Below are 15474 nucleotides of genomic sequence, written 5' to 3'. Positions count from 1 at the left end.
CAAGTTAAATGATCCACGAGAAATCATTAAACCCAGCTTGCTAATACTAACCTCCTGTCTATTGCAAAAACAGCTTCACCACAGGTGCCTGCTTGGCAAGGATTAGATTTTAACACAGGGACACACATTGCCATCGTGTGGTCATATGCAGAGTTAATTTTCAACCAACAGTTTCTCTATCAGCAAATTAGGTTGATTTACTGACTGTAAACAGGTACGTGCAAAAGTGATGCACATGATCTGATCTGGCAAAATTGTGCAGATCTCAGGAAGAATAGAGAAGATTTTTACAACTGAGAATTTAATATATACACACACACATTTTATATATATATATATATATATACACATATATATATATATGTGTATATATATATATATATATATATATATATATATATATATATATATATATATATATATATATATATATATATACATATATACACGCATACACAGTACTGTGCAAAAGTCTTAGGCACCATATTATATGCTGTACCAATTTTGTTATACATGTTTATATACATGTTTATCATGTCTGCATAATTATGACAAAATCATTCAGTATTTCCATACATAAAATAATAAATAAATAATATTACAGGAGAATATTTACATGGCTGTAAAGTAAAAATATAAAATATAGTGTACAGACCAGTTTTTAGATGGAAACAAAAAACCTAATGTAAGCTGCTCCTGGGATTTGACGACACAAAATTGGTACAGCATATAATATGGTTCCTAAGACTTTTGCACTGTACTATATTATATACAGTATATTTCATATTATATATATATATATATATATATATATATATATATACACACACATGATAGCAGTTTGCATTAAACTGGTTGACAATTTGTGATCAGGAAAATAAATCAGTAAAGCCATAACGTCTTGTGCATATTAAATTTTTAATTTTTCTGGGTATGTTCTGAGATTTTACAAACTTTGCCAGTCAAATATACTTGCTATTGTATTGTTGATTTCTAATTGATGTCATTTGAATAATTGCATATTCCTGCACAAGCAATTGACATTTAAGGTTCATAGACTGTATCCAGCTTCAAAAAATAATAAATGTGAGCATTATTATTTCAGTGAATACATTTTTATTATGTGTGGCACCAATGATAAGTAACCTATTTAGTACTTTTTTGCACTTTTGTTATTTTAGGAAGTATTCCAGCCAGGCACCAACAGTTTAAATAATTCAAAGCTATAATTAATTACATGATGGTCTTATGTTATTGTGCTGGAGAATTTAACGCTAAGCTTAAAGGACATATTTCATTATGATATCTCTTCTAATTGATTGATCATCAGGAAAGTTACTTAACCTTAAAGAGCATATCTGGGATTGGCTGCTAAGAGGTGACATGTCTCCTATAAACAGAAAGTCTTTTACAGCTGCATCCCGATCTTTACTTGATCTTTGTGTTTGCTAGCTGGAAAGTTTGACGAACAGAAATAAAACAGGTCTCTTTTCTGGCCTGCATCACCACTGCATATCAGGGCCAAGGGTGTTTGAGGGTGACTCTGTGTCAGCGTTGTAGTGAGTGTGGAGGATCTGCTGGACAAGTGGAGAGTCCTGTCCCTCCAGCCAGTCCTCATAGAGACGTTGGACTTCAGGGTTGGCTTCAGGGAGCCGGACGGACAGAGAACCGTACGCTTCTTCCAGCTGCTGGACGAGAGATCGATCAGGCTTTCCTCCTTCTCCCTCCGCCTGTCCACGTCCACTTAAACAACCTGTCACACAAGGCACTCATTTCAGGAGAACTGTTTGTGACCGTTTGCATGGATTCAGTTGTACAATTTGCATGGAAAGTAGTGTGACATAAATAAAATTCTTGGCTGGACTGGAACAGTGTCTGTATTCCCTGTTATCACAGAAGTATATTTAAATGCATGTAGCATTTTCACCAAACCATTTTCCGAACTTTTTCCACCTTAACTGTGACCTATAATTTGTACAACTCAATGGAAGAACAAGCTGAAATCTTTTAGAGGGAAGTAAAAATAAAAAACAAAATAAGAGTGCACACCCTCTTATAACTGATAAGGTTGTGTTCAGAATTAAGCAATCACATTCTAACTCGTGTTAAATACAATAGGGGTTAGTACACACCTGCAATCATTTATGCTTCTAATTAACCCCAAGTTCAGCTGTTCTAGTAGGCTTTTCCATAAATTTTTTAGTCGCATTTTATAGCAAAAGCCATCGTCCGCAAAGAGCTTCCAAAGCAGAATCAGAGGATCTTATTGTTAAAAGATATAAGAAGAAGGCTAAAAAAATACTTCCAAGACATTAGATATACCATGGAAAACAGTGAAGACAATCATCAAGTGGAGAAAATATGGCACAACAGTGACATTAGAAAAACATCCAAGCCGGCAAAATTGTGAAAAAACACATGAAATACCCCAAAAGCATGTGGAAAAACATGTACTAGTCTCATGAAACCAAGATTAAACTTTTTGGCCATAATTATAAAAAAATAAACAAACAAATAAATAAAAATCTGTCAGCCATGGAACATTTTGCAAAGAAGAGTGGGCAAATATTGGCAAATAAAGATGTGCCATGCTAATAGACTCCGACCAAAAAAAAAAAAAAAAAAAAAAGAGTAATAAAATCTAAAGGTGCTCTAAAAAAGTATTAGTTTAAGGGTGTACATATTTATGCAACCACATAATTATATATAAAAAAACAAAAAGATAAATTATTGATAAATAAAATATAAATAATTTTGAACTTTTTTTCCACTTTTTAATGTGACCTATGACCTGCACAACTTTTATTAAATGTAGATTTTTTACTGTACATCCACTGTACATAATTTACTCATAACTGACCATCTTTCACATGCAAAACAAAACTAAACCACATCCTTAAAGATTTTATTTTCACCCTATAACACGTTCATACCTCCAGGACAGGACAGGACCTCCACTAGCTGGTAGGGCACTTTGCCTTTGCGCATGCGGTGCACCAGAGTCTGAATGTTCCGGAAACCGTAGACTGCGGCACACTGAAGCAGGGTCTCTCCATCACGCTCTAGCACCACCTCCTGGAAATCTCGGTTCCTAGCAGAAACACAAACTTTTTTTCAATTCAAGTTGAGCTTAAGAATTCTTATGTCTATTGTTTAATGCGTTTACAATTTTTTATACATTTACTAGAGGACTCACCTGAGTGTCTTGTATACAACCTCTTTAACATCCAGCCCAAAGAGCTCTTTGGCAGCGTATTTTAAAATGTGCTCTAGAAAACCTTCAGAGCCTCGACCCTCATGCCTCATCAACCTTGTGTCGGTGACATCTGCAAAACTGTCTCACACACACATGCAAAAGGTTAAACGGTGACGCAAACAGCCAGAAAACATTTTATCAAATCACTACTTAAACATTATGCTACTAAAACAATACTATGAAGCACCAATGTTAATTAGGACTAGTACAATGTATCGCGTTGCCCAAAATCAAAGCTTAAAGTAATATAATTTTGCTTCAGGGTTACCATAGTAACCTAGTGAAGTGATGATCATTTTCTTTTCTCTCTTCCGGTCACTTCCCTATAACCACTATAATACTACAGTATAATAGACCACAATAGTCTCTTTAGTCTTAAAGACATTGCAATTTTAACTATTTTCTTAGATTCAAGATTTCAAGAACTTTATTAATTAATAAATTACTTATGCTAGGTTACAGTTGCTCACAGTCGTTATCTAAAGGAAAAACTAATAAATGATCTACAAAAAAAAATGTCAATGATTTATGAAATTTGCTTCTTTAATGCTGCACTGGAGACCAAAGACTTTGGAAGACATTGACTAAAATTACTTATTAACATTAATAAGTGTTGTTTTAAAGCTATTTAACACCAAACTTGTCTTGGCTGATCTGTTACAGTAGGGGTAACTGCATCAATGCCCCAGGCTCTGTTTTTGAGTTACTGAGATTATGTTACTTCCTCAATGCTGACGTTAACCGCACTAAACATTTGGCAATCTTACGCACTTACACGTGATCCAGAGGAACGGGCTCAATGTCCTCCACAGAGACGTTACTCCGCTCCATCATGTGAAGAATTTCCACTGAAATAAAATGGATAACACTTTAATTATATAAGAGAACACAAGGTACAAAGTGATGTGTGATTAGATCACATGGCTAACCCTGACATTCAGGTCGTCAGCTGACTTGATTTTTATTGCCACATAACGAGACTGTGACACAACCGAGAGCTGTGAAATAAATATTATATATACAGACATGATTTTTGCCCTACCCCATTTCTTCTGCGAAGTTGACAGTTCAGCATGACCCTTCTATATTTCAATAGTTTGTTAGACCGTTTTTAACCAAATTAATTTCAGAATCCTCCTTAGTCGTTTTCATTGCTTGATTCAGGGCCAATAATTTGAGTCTTCTAAAACACCATCATATATTTTTTTATTACCACAGTATATATCTTCCTACATGCTTTTTAAAAATAAGATAAGACGATATTCAATACTTAAGTAAGGGTTTAAAAATGGTTGCCAGCTAAAACATATTAAATCACAGCAGTAATTATCTAATCGAAATAAGTATTTGCTTATTTAGATTCAAGAGCAACCTATATTTGGCCAGGCAATGTAGTACAACCCCAAATCAGAAAAAGTTGGGACAGGGTGGAAAATGTGAATAAAAAAAAGAAAGCAAGCAAGTTATAAATTTTCCTCAAATTGTATTTCATTGCAGACAGTATAAACACAAAATAATCCCTTTTTTTTTTTCTATCAACATCATTTGATTTGTAAATAAATATCCATTCTTGCCATTCAGGCTTGCAGCACATTTAAAAAAAAAGTTGGGACGGGGGCAATTGAGGGGTAGTAATGAGGTATAATAACTAAATAATGATGTGATTTGAAACTGGTGATGTCAACAGCTGACTGCAATCATGATTCGGTACAAAAGCAGCATCGAGGAAAGGCCCACTCCTTTAGGAGCAAAGATGGGCAGAGGATTGCCAGTTTTCCACCAAGTGCGGGCAAAATTTTTCTGAAATGATGAAGAAAAACGTTTCTTAAAGAACGATAGGAAGAGATTTGGGCATTTCTCCCTATACAGTACATAACATAGTGTAAAGAATCAGGGAATCTGGAGAAATTACCGTGCGCAAAGGCCAGGGTGCAAGCCTAAACTGAATGGCCGTGATTTCCGAGCCCCCAGACGGCACTGCATTAAAAACCGTCATTCATCAATAAATGATATAACTGTGTGGGCTCAGGACTACTTCAGGAAGTCATGGATGCTTGACTGGCCTGCCTGCAGCCCTGATTTGTCTCCTATAGAGAATGTTTGGCGCATTTTGAAACGAAAAGTGCGTCAACGAAGACCCCGTACTGTTGCGCACCTAAAACGTTGTTTGTTGAAAGAATGGGACAAACTAACACCTGCAACACTTGATTTCGTCAATGCCAACACGTCTTTTAAATGTTGTTAAAAGACAGGAGAACTGTACAAAGTGGTAAATGCTGTACTGTCCCAACTTTTTTGGAAAATTTATAACTTGTTTTTTTCTTTTTTTAATTCTCATTTTCCACCCTGTCCCAACTTTTACACCACTCCTGCCACTTTAAAAATAAATAAATTAATAAATTTAAAAAATACCCTGCCTTGCCTGTGGAAAAAATGTAGACAAGGAAAAAGAAAATGAGGTGATGAGGATTGGGACTAAACAGCTGAGGAAAAAGAAAAACACTGAATAATGAGACTAATCAGAAATTAGATTAATGTGGTTAAATGAGTTAAAACCGAAGTGAAGGCCGTGTCAGACGCACCCATCAACCAAAGTGCCCACTGCACAATTCTGTGGAGGCAGTGTTATGATGGGCTTGCTTCAGTTCTAACCCTAGTTACATTGTCTCTTGTAATCAAATATAAGGTGAAAGAATGAAATCATAGTGTGTGCAACTTTTTTTTGACCAGGCAGTGTAAATAAATAAAATAAAATAGCTAGAACACTGTGAACACAGTTTGTAGTTTTGCTATAGTTTAGGAGAGTGTAAAAGATGGGGGGAAAGTCAAACTCTGAGTAAAATTTGTATGTGAACTCATTCAATCAGCTCTAGCAGAAAGGCACAGTAAGTAAAGATACGCATGTTATTAATATCAATTAAAATAAATCTTTTTATAATATACCTTGCCCTCACTGATAATGCTTTACATATTTGATTAACTACATAAGTTTGTAAAAAATTATAATCACACTTCCTGAGTAGCAGTGATGTAGTTTAACAGTTAAATATCCTTGAATTAACCACAAGTGCTACAAAAGGTCACGGTGCTCCAGACACAATACCTAATAAGGTAGCTTAATCGGTGAAGGACATAAGTGCAAAAAAACATAGATTGTGACTAACATTAAACTGTGTTTTTTTTATATTTGGTAAGACAGCACAGATTTTTTTGGATCTCTTACTTGATGTAAGCACACAGTCCACATCTCTGGTATGAAGCAAGCTCTTGTGAAACTCTTCTCTCACTGCTTCCAGTTTCTTATCAAAGCAGGGGGCGACCACTACATGGTACACCTGCTCTTGGCTCAGCTTCTGCCAAGACACCAGACAGGATTTAATCAGGCAACCAGTAATGTTCTTCCTTTATTAATGCAGAGAAAAATTAAAGACTAACATGATAAGAAGTTGTTTACAATATAATATAAAGAAAAAGACCAGGTTATCTTTTTTTTTCTTCTTTAATCATTCTCTAGTTAAGATAAACTGATAGGGTTTGCCAACAAGACGTATATCAGAAAAGTGATTCACTCGACTGTATTTTGACATCTACTAACCTGCTTTCGTGTGAAGTAGTCTTTCACCAGAGATCCCATAACCTGCTGAGGTGACCTCGCTGTACAAATGTGTGGAGTGACCAGGCTTCCCAGCACATGCTCCGCGTAACGGATCCAACCTGATAAAACACATGGGCAAACGTTTAAAGAGCCCAGAACAGGGCAGCTGTTGTATCATATGAGTGATGTGCGCTGTCAGGAAAGCATGCTATTATCATATTATATTATAATCAGTAAACTCAGTGCGTTATGTTCTGATCACATCGCCACTAAGGATGACTCCATATTGTCTGCCTAAACACACATGATAACTAATGAGGTTTCACTTAAAGACCATGACGAAGGCTGTGGACTGTATTGATGCAAACAGTTTTGCTGTGCTGGCTTGGGACCAATAATCGCTCTAGGTTTTAGGAATGAAGTTTGGTCAATAGAATGGACTTCGTGTTATCTAAAACAGATCTGTTCTACAATTGCTCCTTTGACCCTACATCAGAAGAGGTTTATTTTTGGTCATACTATCTGGTATCATCCAGCTGAGGACTGGTTCCCTTTTGAGTATACTTTCTCTCTCTTCCTCTTTTTTAAATTTTGCACATTTATCTGGATTTCTTTCTCTCTTTTTTTTCTGTTAATCTGCACTGCAGCAATGTCCTCTGCCAAAAGAGCAAAGAGCTATATAAATAAAAATTGAGTTAAAATGGACAAATCATATATCTGGCCTCCTGGAAACTGTGTGGGCTATTTGATTTTGATTCACAGTTGTCCAGTAGTAGCTGATTAGTGTCCCCTTGTTTTTAATTCTATCGTACTGTAACACCTACACAACTTAAAATTACAGCATTTCCTGCTGTCAGTATTACAGTTTTGGGATTATTACATTAAAAGCTGCAGATTCCCATTATAGTTGCTGTTTATCCTGTTTGTTTTGTTGTACTGTAGGTGTGTTACACATGCATTCTGAGAACTAGTACTAAGAATCTCCAATATAAAAAAAACAAAAAAATCAAACTCAAGCTCATCGCCAATGACTATCTAACTTTTTATCAAGGGTGAAAAACTAATAATATAAAACATCAGTCACTTTCTTACATATATTTATATATTTACACTTACATTTACATATTTTGTTGTAGAATTTATAGATTCTGTTGCAACATTTTCCCACCTCAAATACAAACATACATAAATGAAAATTCACTAAAAGATTCACAAAGGTAAAGAGTTTACATAGAGGATCTAACTGCCTCTGTGGAAGGGTGTGAGAATAGAATGGTATTTATCTCCACCCCGCAGGACGCCTTGGCTATCTCAAAAGACCACTCCCTAAAAGAAAAGTGTGCTTGCACAAAAAAAAAGCATCCCACTATATCCCTTAATAGAATAAATTACTTTCCAATACAGAATAAAATACTTTCGAAATGTTCCAGATGCAAGAAAGACTCATTATTAAAGTACAGAATGACTACATCACAATATAGTGTACTGGCTTCCTCTTGACTAGACTATGTAGAACATGGACACGTTTAAACAGAACACCACGGTCATGAGAACCGGATTACCTGGACATGAGGAGGTGAACATTGGCATGGCATGGGCATCACTATGCCTACGTCGATAGCGCTGTACAAACTCCCTCTGACTCTCTAGAATACTAAAGCTAGCAGCCAGAGTTGTGTCGAACACATATTTCACTCCTGAAGACAAAAATAAAACATCTTTAGCTTTCTTTGTGCAAGGAACATCACACTGTTAGGTCACTAATCACTGGATCCTGTAAGTCTTATACACTGCCACATGTAATCACATTTAAAAATTCAAGCATTAAGGTTTAGATCAAACAAACATGTACGGAGAAGCAAACACGTGCACACATAACAGGCGGACTCACCCACACTCTTTAGGAAGCCACAGAGCTTTTGTGCAGCAGCCGGGACGCCCATGTGAAATTTCACAGCAAAAAATGGCAATGACTGAGGACACACAGACACCACCAGGACTTTGTGCTTGGAGGAATCACATTTCTGTCTCACACACACCCAAATAAAACAACAGCATGAGATCTGATTATGTCATATAAAACACCTTGAGTTTTACAGACAGACATAACACATAAAGGCAACAGTCGAAGATGTTTGCCACCTTATTGAGTGCAAGAACTCGGTTGATCTCTTGCAGGCTCTGTTGGGAGATTTTCTGGTTCTCTTCCTCGGACACACAGCCATCGCAGGAGAGACACGCGCTCAGCAACACAGGTTGACTACTCACCTAAGAAGTATATCATACCACCACCAGGGATTAATTATTCACATTATAAGTAAAAGAAATAGACATTAAGTTACTGCGAGACTGTTGAGATCAAAAAGTACAGTACATCTAAAAAAAAAAATAGAATATTGTGAAAAAGTACTTTGTGTGTAATTTAATTCAAAACGAGAAACTCTCATACATTGCTATAAATAAACGCAGAATGACCAATGTGTGTTCATGTCTACTCAACACTTTAGCAAAAATTACTGCATCATTGTTGCATGGCACGGAGGCGATCAGCTGAGGCATTATATATGACCAGGTTGCTTTGATAGCATCCTTCAGCACACGTGTTGTTGGATCAGTTGTTTCTCATCTTCCTGTTGACAAAAGCTCAGAGTCTCTTCGGGGTTCAGGTCAGGTGAGTTGGCTGCCCAATCCAGCACAGTAATATCATGGTCAGCAAACCGGTATAACGGGTGCCAAGTCCTGCTGGGAAAGGAAATCAGCATCTTCATGACACTTGTCACTAGACACAAGCATGAAGTGCTCCAAAATTCTCCTGGCAGAAAGCTGTTTTGACTTTCAGCTTGATGAACCACAGCAGACCAACACCAGCAGATGACAAATCATCACAGACTGTGGAAACTTCACACTCATCTTCAAGCACCTTTGATTCTGCATCTCTCGATACTTACACCTTGACCCTGATTTGCAAATAAATGCAGAATTTACTTTCATCTGAAAAGAGAATATCTGACCAAAGAGCAACCGTGCCGTTCTTGTTCTTCCAATAGCCGAGGTAACATGCTTCTGATGTCTTTGGAACAGGAGAGACTTGATACTGGAAACGCAACGGTTGTAGTCCACTTCCTAAATATGTCTGTACGTGGTGGCTCTTGATTCACCAAATCCAGTCTTACTCCACACCTTGTGAAGCTCTTACAATTAGATTTTTATCGGTTTTGCTTAACAATCGCCTTCATCCCTGTTGCTTGTGCACCTTTTCCTACCACGACGTTATACTTTTTTAGATGCACTGGATATTCCTACACATTATATAGACATTTATGGAGGTTTAAAAAAAAAAAAAAAAAAAAAAAAACACCTCTCCATTGGCAACATCTCCATCCAACTCTAAGTTTACAGCCTCATCAGTCAGCTTCTTCTTGCACTAGGAAACAAAACGCAATGCAAAATTCAGCAAGCGTGTCACTGTACTGTAAACAGATCTTGTCACGTTTAAACGTTTTCATGCCAGTATTACCTGTTTAGTGCAATTTTCACATTTCTCCTTTCTCTTCGTGATGATGACTTCCGACATTGTTCAAGGTCTCCCTGGAAAAAAATTTAAAATCACAAGCAATGATGGCTGCAGAGAAGTCGGGGATAAAGCTAAAACAACTTTCCATCCATCCATCTATGCATTGTGGGAAGGGAATTCAGGTCTTGTGAAGATTCTGTAATTATATCTCATGGGAAGGAGAAAGTGCCACCCTGAACTTTTAATGCCATAATTTCAAATATACATGAAGACAAAGCTGACAGCTAGTGTCTGATAATTAAAGGTTCCCACAATAGGATTGTCCATGATTGCTGTTTTGTTTGATTGAGGAATAAAGAGAAGCAGGAGGATTGTGTTTATTCTGATTATGTCGTTAAGTCGCAGATGACACAGGATTTACTAGTTAATTATAAGGTGATGTTGATGAGAAAGGTTTAAGAGTAAATGTGGTGGGGTTTTGTTACCTGTAAGAAAGCGGCTCCTCGGGTGAGAATCAAAAAGGAAATCCCAGTTCGGCTTGGAAATCAGTTAGACTTCTCTTCAAACATTAAATGCTAATCCAGTTTAGAAAAAAAAAAAGCGGCATTAAAACGGCACAACGCGAACCCGAACCCGGCCGGATCCAACACTAAGGACGGTGTCCGAACAGGAACTCTGCACGTGAGCTCAGCGAGGTCCAAATGTTCTTCATTAAAAAGTTCAGGGGTCCCAGTCACATGGAATACAGCCATGTACCGACTAGCTTATCCAGACTCATCGAAATCCGCTCAAAATATAAACAACAAACTCCATTATACACCTTGACACAACATCAGACTTCATTGTCCTTTAGCTAGGACAGCGCGCATGCGCGATTCCGCATCGCCCCCTCCTCTCGTTTTCTTTCTCTCTCACTCACTCACGCACGCACGCGCGCGCGCGCATGTACGTCATTGTTTCAACACAAAAGCAAATTAGAAACAAACTAAACAAACACTAAATAAGATTTTTATGTAAAATAAAATAAAATAATTTTTTTTTACTTATTATTGTCTAGAGGATAGACCGCACTTGGTCAAATCCCAATGTTATACTTGTTCCCTGTTTGAGTGCACTTCAAGAGAGTGTGTACTTTTTTGTTAAGAAAGAAGATGTTAGAAAGAAGACGTTATATGTAGCGCACTACATCCTCTATAGGGAGCAATTTGGAACACAGCCCTAAAGTAAGCCAACGTATGGGTGGAGCTTCGAGAAGGAGAAAGGGGAGGAGCTTAACGTTGTCGCCATCCAATCATATTCCACTGCGCTTTGGCGGAAGTTGGGAATCCCCGAAAGTGTCTCGCTAGACGCGTATGGACGAGCAGAAAGCATCTCTATTCATAATAAAGTCTGTTACCTCGTGGGTCCGACAACTTCTTTTCACGGACACGTTAAAGACTTGACAAGGTAAGTTTTCATTTTCGGCTGCTTCCGGTTGTTGTGTTTCTTCACGTGACCACGTCTGATCCGGGGTTGCTACACGACCCTGGTGTGGGTGTTGTCCTTCCCATCACACGCATCCTGTACATGTTTGTTTTAGTGTATTTAAAATATTGCTAATCTATGTATCAATGTGTTTTCGTGTTGTGCAAAGGAGAACTAATCTACATAATATGTCTTTATTCAGTGAAAGGAAATAAAATACTCACTGTCAAACAGGAAATTGTGCAATGGTTAAGCACACTCATTTATTTGTTTGTTATTCCTTTCTTTATATATTATATACTTATATATTTTTAACAGATGGTGTACATGTTGGTTGAAAAGCACACACCTGATCTTCTCCGTCTGACCAGATCCCCAGGGATTAGATCTTGGTCCCTTTTCGTTGGTATGGATGGGGGGAGAGCAGATGATATTGTGCAATTTGCTCACAAGGAACTGCATATTCTCATTACACTTGCTGTTCTACTTTTCTTTATCCAGGGATTGCGTCAGTCGGCCTGGCAGCAGCATATTACAGTTCGGGTAAATATTGCAATTAGAAACAACAAACAGTTCGTTTTTCTGTTGAAATTTTAGAATGTACAGTTGATGAATGCCATTTGAGTACACTTCGCATATAGAGTTACTCACAATGTAGAATTATTAACAGTGTGAAAAGATTACAAAAGAACAAATACAGGTACTGGTATGTATGTAGCAGGTGCATTGGTGTTGCTGGATTTTTTTTTTTTACATTTTAATGTTACCTCTGCTATTAGAAACTAATAATACAAGTGCAGTAGTCTTTAACACTTGCGCTCAGGATGATTAATGCATGATAAATAGACGTTGGTGGCTCAGTGGCTCTGCCATTCAAAAGGCCCCGGTTTGATTCCCAGCCACTGGATGCCAAAAAGCAATAATGTGGGTTTCTAATAAAGTGGGCCTAACATAGGTGTCTAATTAGCTGGCCAATGCACAGTGTTTCATTTATAATACTGCTTCACACGATGCATTTGTATCAGCAGCACACACGCCGTCATGCTACAACCATGCAGCAGGCCGCCACCCATATGGCATTCGTTTAGCAGTAATCGTTCGATGGTCCTGTTTCATTCAGTAACTGTATACCTGCAAAGTGCATCTAGCTGAACCTGATAAAGTGGCCACCAGATGGATTTCAAAACCACTTTTGAAAATGGTTCTGATTTATTTCTTTAATCACTATGTTTTTTTTTCTCCCAATCTTATCTTGTAGACAGCGTGCTATGGAAACTGTTTTACATAACAGGCTGCGTATTTGTCGCCTTACAGAATATGGAAGAGTGGGAAGTAAGAGACACTTGATGACAAGTGTGTGTTTTATCTAGTGCTGCGCAATTTAATTAAATAAAAATTTAAAAATCATGTTATGATTATTACAATATTTTACAAGTTTAATAATTTGCCAATATTTATTTCTTACCTCTAACATTATTGACGAACTCTACATTAATTCCTGGTTATACAGAACTGTAATAAATAACAACCTTTTGCTATTAAATAATCACACATGTCCATATTGTGTTTTCAATTTTATGTGATTAAATGTGCAGCACTATTTTTTTCTCACACACTCTTATTTGTAAGTTACACATTTGCATCCTTTAACTTCATTTGCATATTCAGACATTTGGTTTGCCATTAATGTTTTTGCAGGAGGCAACATTTGACAAACAGAATAGTGTGATTGAACTGAAAACCTTCAGTCTGTATGCAATGATACTCACACTGTGGAAAAAAGGACAAGAAAAAGGTGTCAATTCTGTGCATTTCTCACAGCTCATATAGTGTGTTAAAAGAATATTATTGGCGAAGCAGCGATATTGCAACGTTGTCATTGTGTCCATTTCAGTGTTACTGGATTTAAAGCACTTGCGTGATGTAAGTGTTCAAGAGGAGAAAGTGCGGTATCTAGGGACGGGTTATGTACTTGTGCTTCGGATGGCCACTGGATTCTCGCACCCTCTCACGCAGAGCGCTACTCTCAGCGGACGGAGGTTAGTGCAAAAATCAATCAAATGACTAAATTTATTTGAATAGATAATCTGTGTGTTAAACACTGTTTCTGCAGCATTCTTCTTTGCTTTGATACACAATGATTCCCTTTAATTTTAAAACAACAAGAAGTGTGGTTTAGGATGTGTAATAAAAAAAAATACTGTGTTGATTATGTTTTTTAAGTGATGTGGAGGCACTTTGTGCACTTTTGAAGCGCTTTGTGGAACTTGAGGCTCTGCAAGAAAATGTGACTCAAGAAGACGAGGATGAAGACCGCGAAGAAGATGATGATGAGTTCGAGCAACTAGGGATGGAGGGGGACGACGAGAGCAGCGATTCAAGCGATCAGCATGATCAGCCAACTCAGTGACCAGTGTTCCCATCAACCCGTTTTTGACACTGAACTCTAATTGACCTTTATTGACAAACCAATAACTCAGGTTTAAATACGAGCAACTACCTGAGATCATTTCCATTTATCAGTGCATGACTATTATATCTGTTTTAATGTTATCTTTTTGTCTACCTCAGTAAAGATGCCTTACCTAGAATCTCTGGTAATCTCTAAACACAGTAGCTAGTGAGCATAAGTCGGAATAATAGTCATAATAAGCATTTTAAACAGAAGAAAAAGCGTAGGACGTAACAGTATAGGACATTACATATATTCAAATGATTTCCAAATTGATGGTAGATAACTCGGGGAGGCAGTACTGCATGATTTTTAAATGTTTGATTTGATGCACCTTCATCAACTCTAATGTATACAGGTGCTAAAACTTTAAGGGCTTTAAAAACACCAGAAGAGTGATGAGATTGTGTATATAATGCCTTTGGATATTATTAACTCAAAATAATGATACTTTTGGGCTATGTATATTTGTTTTAAAATATTTTAGCTTAATCTGATCATATTAAAAACCATTTTAAAGAATGTTTATTAAGATTAAGTTTCCATTATTTGTCAAATGTAATCTACAGCACGGTGGATTTTTTTTTACCTCGCTCGAGGGCTTAACAGTGGCAGCTCGGCTCAAAACCCTGAGCTTCATATTAGTAACCCAGAGCTTTAACCATTTGAACCACCACCGCACCTGTACACTTAAAAAATTAATCGTCTTCCAGGAAAAAAAAAAAGACCCCTCTCAGATACAGCCACAGGAAATATAACTTTGGCCAAGGCCTATTTTGGCGCAGAATAATAAAAATGGGGAATAATAGGAGTTCCTATTATTCCTCCAGGTCTTCATCCTGGCAATGCAGTGAAATAATTTTGTGTATGTACTCATTATTAAAGGGTAAAAAAGGAGTGTATTAGCATACAAAACATAATATTAAGTTAATTTAAGTTCCTTTTAATTTGCCCAATATGTCAGCACATACTGTATGTACAGTGTAATGCTTTTGATGGGGTAGAGTTATAAGTAAGTATAATAACCAAGTATAATATATATTGCCCTAACATGCTGAGGACATTTTGTCTAAAGTGATGAAATATATAGTGGCAGAGAGTTTAAACAAGTAAAACGTGACTTGAAGATATTTGGGACACTAGTGACCTGCCTTCAGGCTGTTTAGGAACATTACAGTGTGAAAACCAAGCCT

At 37.0% G+C, this 15474-nt stretch overlaps 2 protein-coding genes across 2 annotated transcripts; one reads left to right on the top strand and one right to left on the bottom strand.

The window, feature by feature from the left end:
• Positions 1 to 899: 899 nt before the first annotated feature.
• On the bottom strand, positions 900 to 11326 carry narf (nuclear prelamin A recognition factor). The gene is made up of 12 exons (XM_053510925.1): positions 10851 to 11326; positions 10369 to 10439; positions 10210 to 10275; positions 8994 to 9119; positions 8743 to 8875; positions 8414 to 8548; positions 6852 to 6970; positions 6480 to 6609; positions 4032 to 4104; positions 3197 to 3334; positions 2934 to 3091; positions 900 to 1753 (listed from the first exon to the last, which is right to left on the bottom strand). Exons 2-12 carry the CDS (start codon positions 10423 to 10425, stop codon positions 1503 to 1505), a joined length of 1386 nt encoding a protein of 461 aa, XP_053366900.1. The 5' UTR covers positions 10426 to 10439; positions 10851 to 11326; the 3' UTR covers positions 900 to 1502.
• A 327-nt stretch (positions 11327 to 11653) lies between these two features.
• LOC128540920 (cytochrome b-245 chaperone 1 homolog) lies at positions 11654 to 14815 on the top strand. Its single transcript, XM_053510917.1, has 7 exons — positions 11654 to 11811; positions 12148 to 12235; positions 12331 to 12372; positions 13088 to 13161; positions 13528 to 13624; positions 13724 to 13868; positions 14053 to 14815. Exons 2-7 carry the CDS (start codon positions 12148 to 12150, stop codon positions 14237 to 14239), a joined length of 633 nt encoding a protein of 210 aa, XP_053366892.1. The 5' UTR covers positions 11654 to 11811; the 3' UTR covers positions 14240 to 14815.
• The last annotated feature ends 659 nt before the right edge of the window (positions 14816 to 15474 follow it).

The sequence above is a fragment of the Clarias gariepinus genome, chromosome 14 (assembly GCF_024256425.1).
Source record: "Clarias gariepinus isolate MV-2021 ecotype Netherlands chromosome 14, CGAR_prim_01v2, whole genome shotgun sequence".
NCBI lineage: Eukaryota > Metazoa > Chordata > Actinopteri > Siluriformes > Clariidae > Clarias > Clarias gariepinus.
This window is presented reverse-complemented; position numbering and strand designations above follow the sequence as displayed.

What these genes read in the sequence shown, in the direction of transcription:
- LOC128540920 (XM_053510917.1), top strand. Translation starts at nt 12,148, where the DNA reads ATGGTGTACATGTTGGTTGAAAAGCACACACCTGATCTTCTCCGTCTG. An exon ending in AGAATATGGAAGAGTGGGAA is followed by an intron (nt 13,162 to 13,527) that starts GTAAGAGACACT and finishes ATGTTTTTGCAG; the next exon opens with GAGGCAACATTTGACAAACA. An exon ending in GAAAAAAGGACAAGAAAAAG is followed by an intron (nt 13,625 to 13,723) that starts GTGTCAATTCTG and finishes TGTCCATTTCAG; the next exon opens with TGTTACTGGATTTAAAGCAC.
- narf (XM_053510925.1), bottom strand. Translation starts at nt 10,425, where the DNA reads ATGTCGGAAGTCATCATCACGAAGAGAAAGGAGAAATGTGAAAATTGC. An exon ending in GTTCACCTCCTCATGTCCAG is followed by an intron (nt 6,971 to 8,413) that starts GTAATCCGGTTC and finishes GTGTTTTATCAG; the next exon opens with GTTGGATCCGTTACGCGGAG. An exon ending in ACTACTTCACACGAAAGCAG is followed by an intron (nt 6,610 to 6,851) that starts GTTAGTAGATGT and finishes GTGTCTTGGCAG; the next exon opens with AAGCTGAGCCAAGAGCAGGT.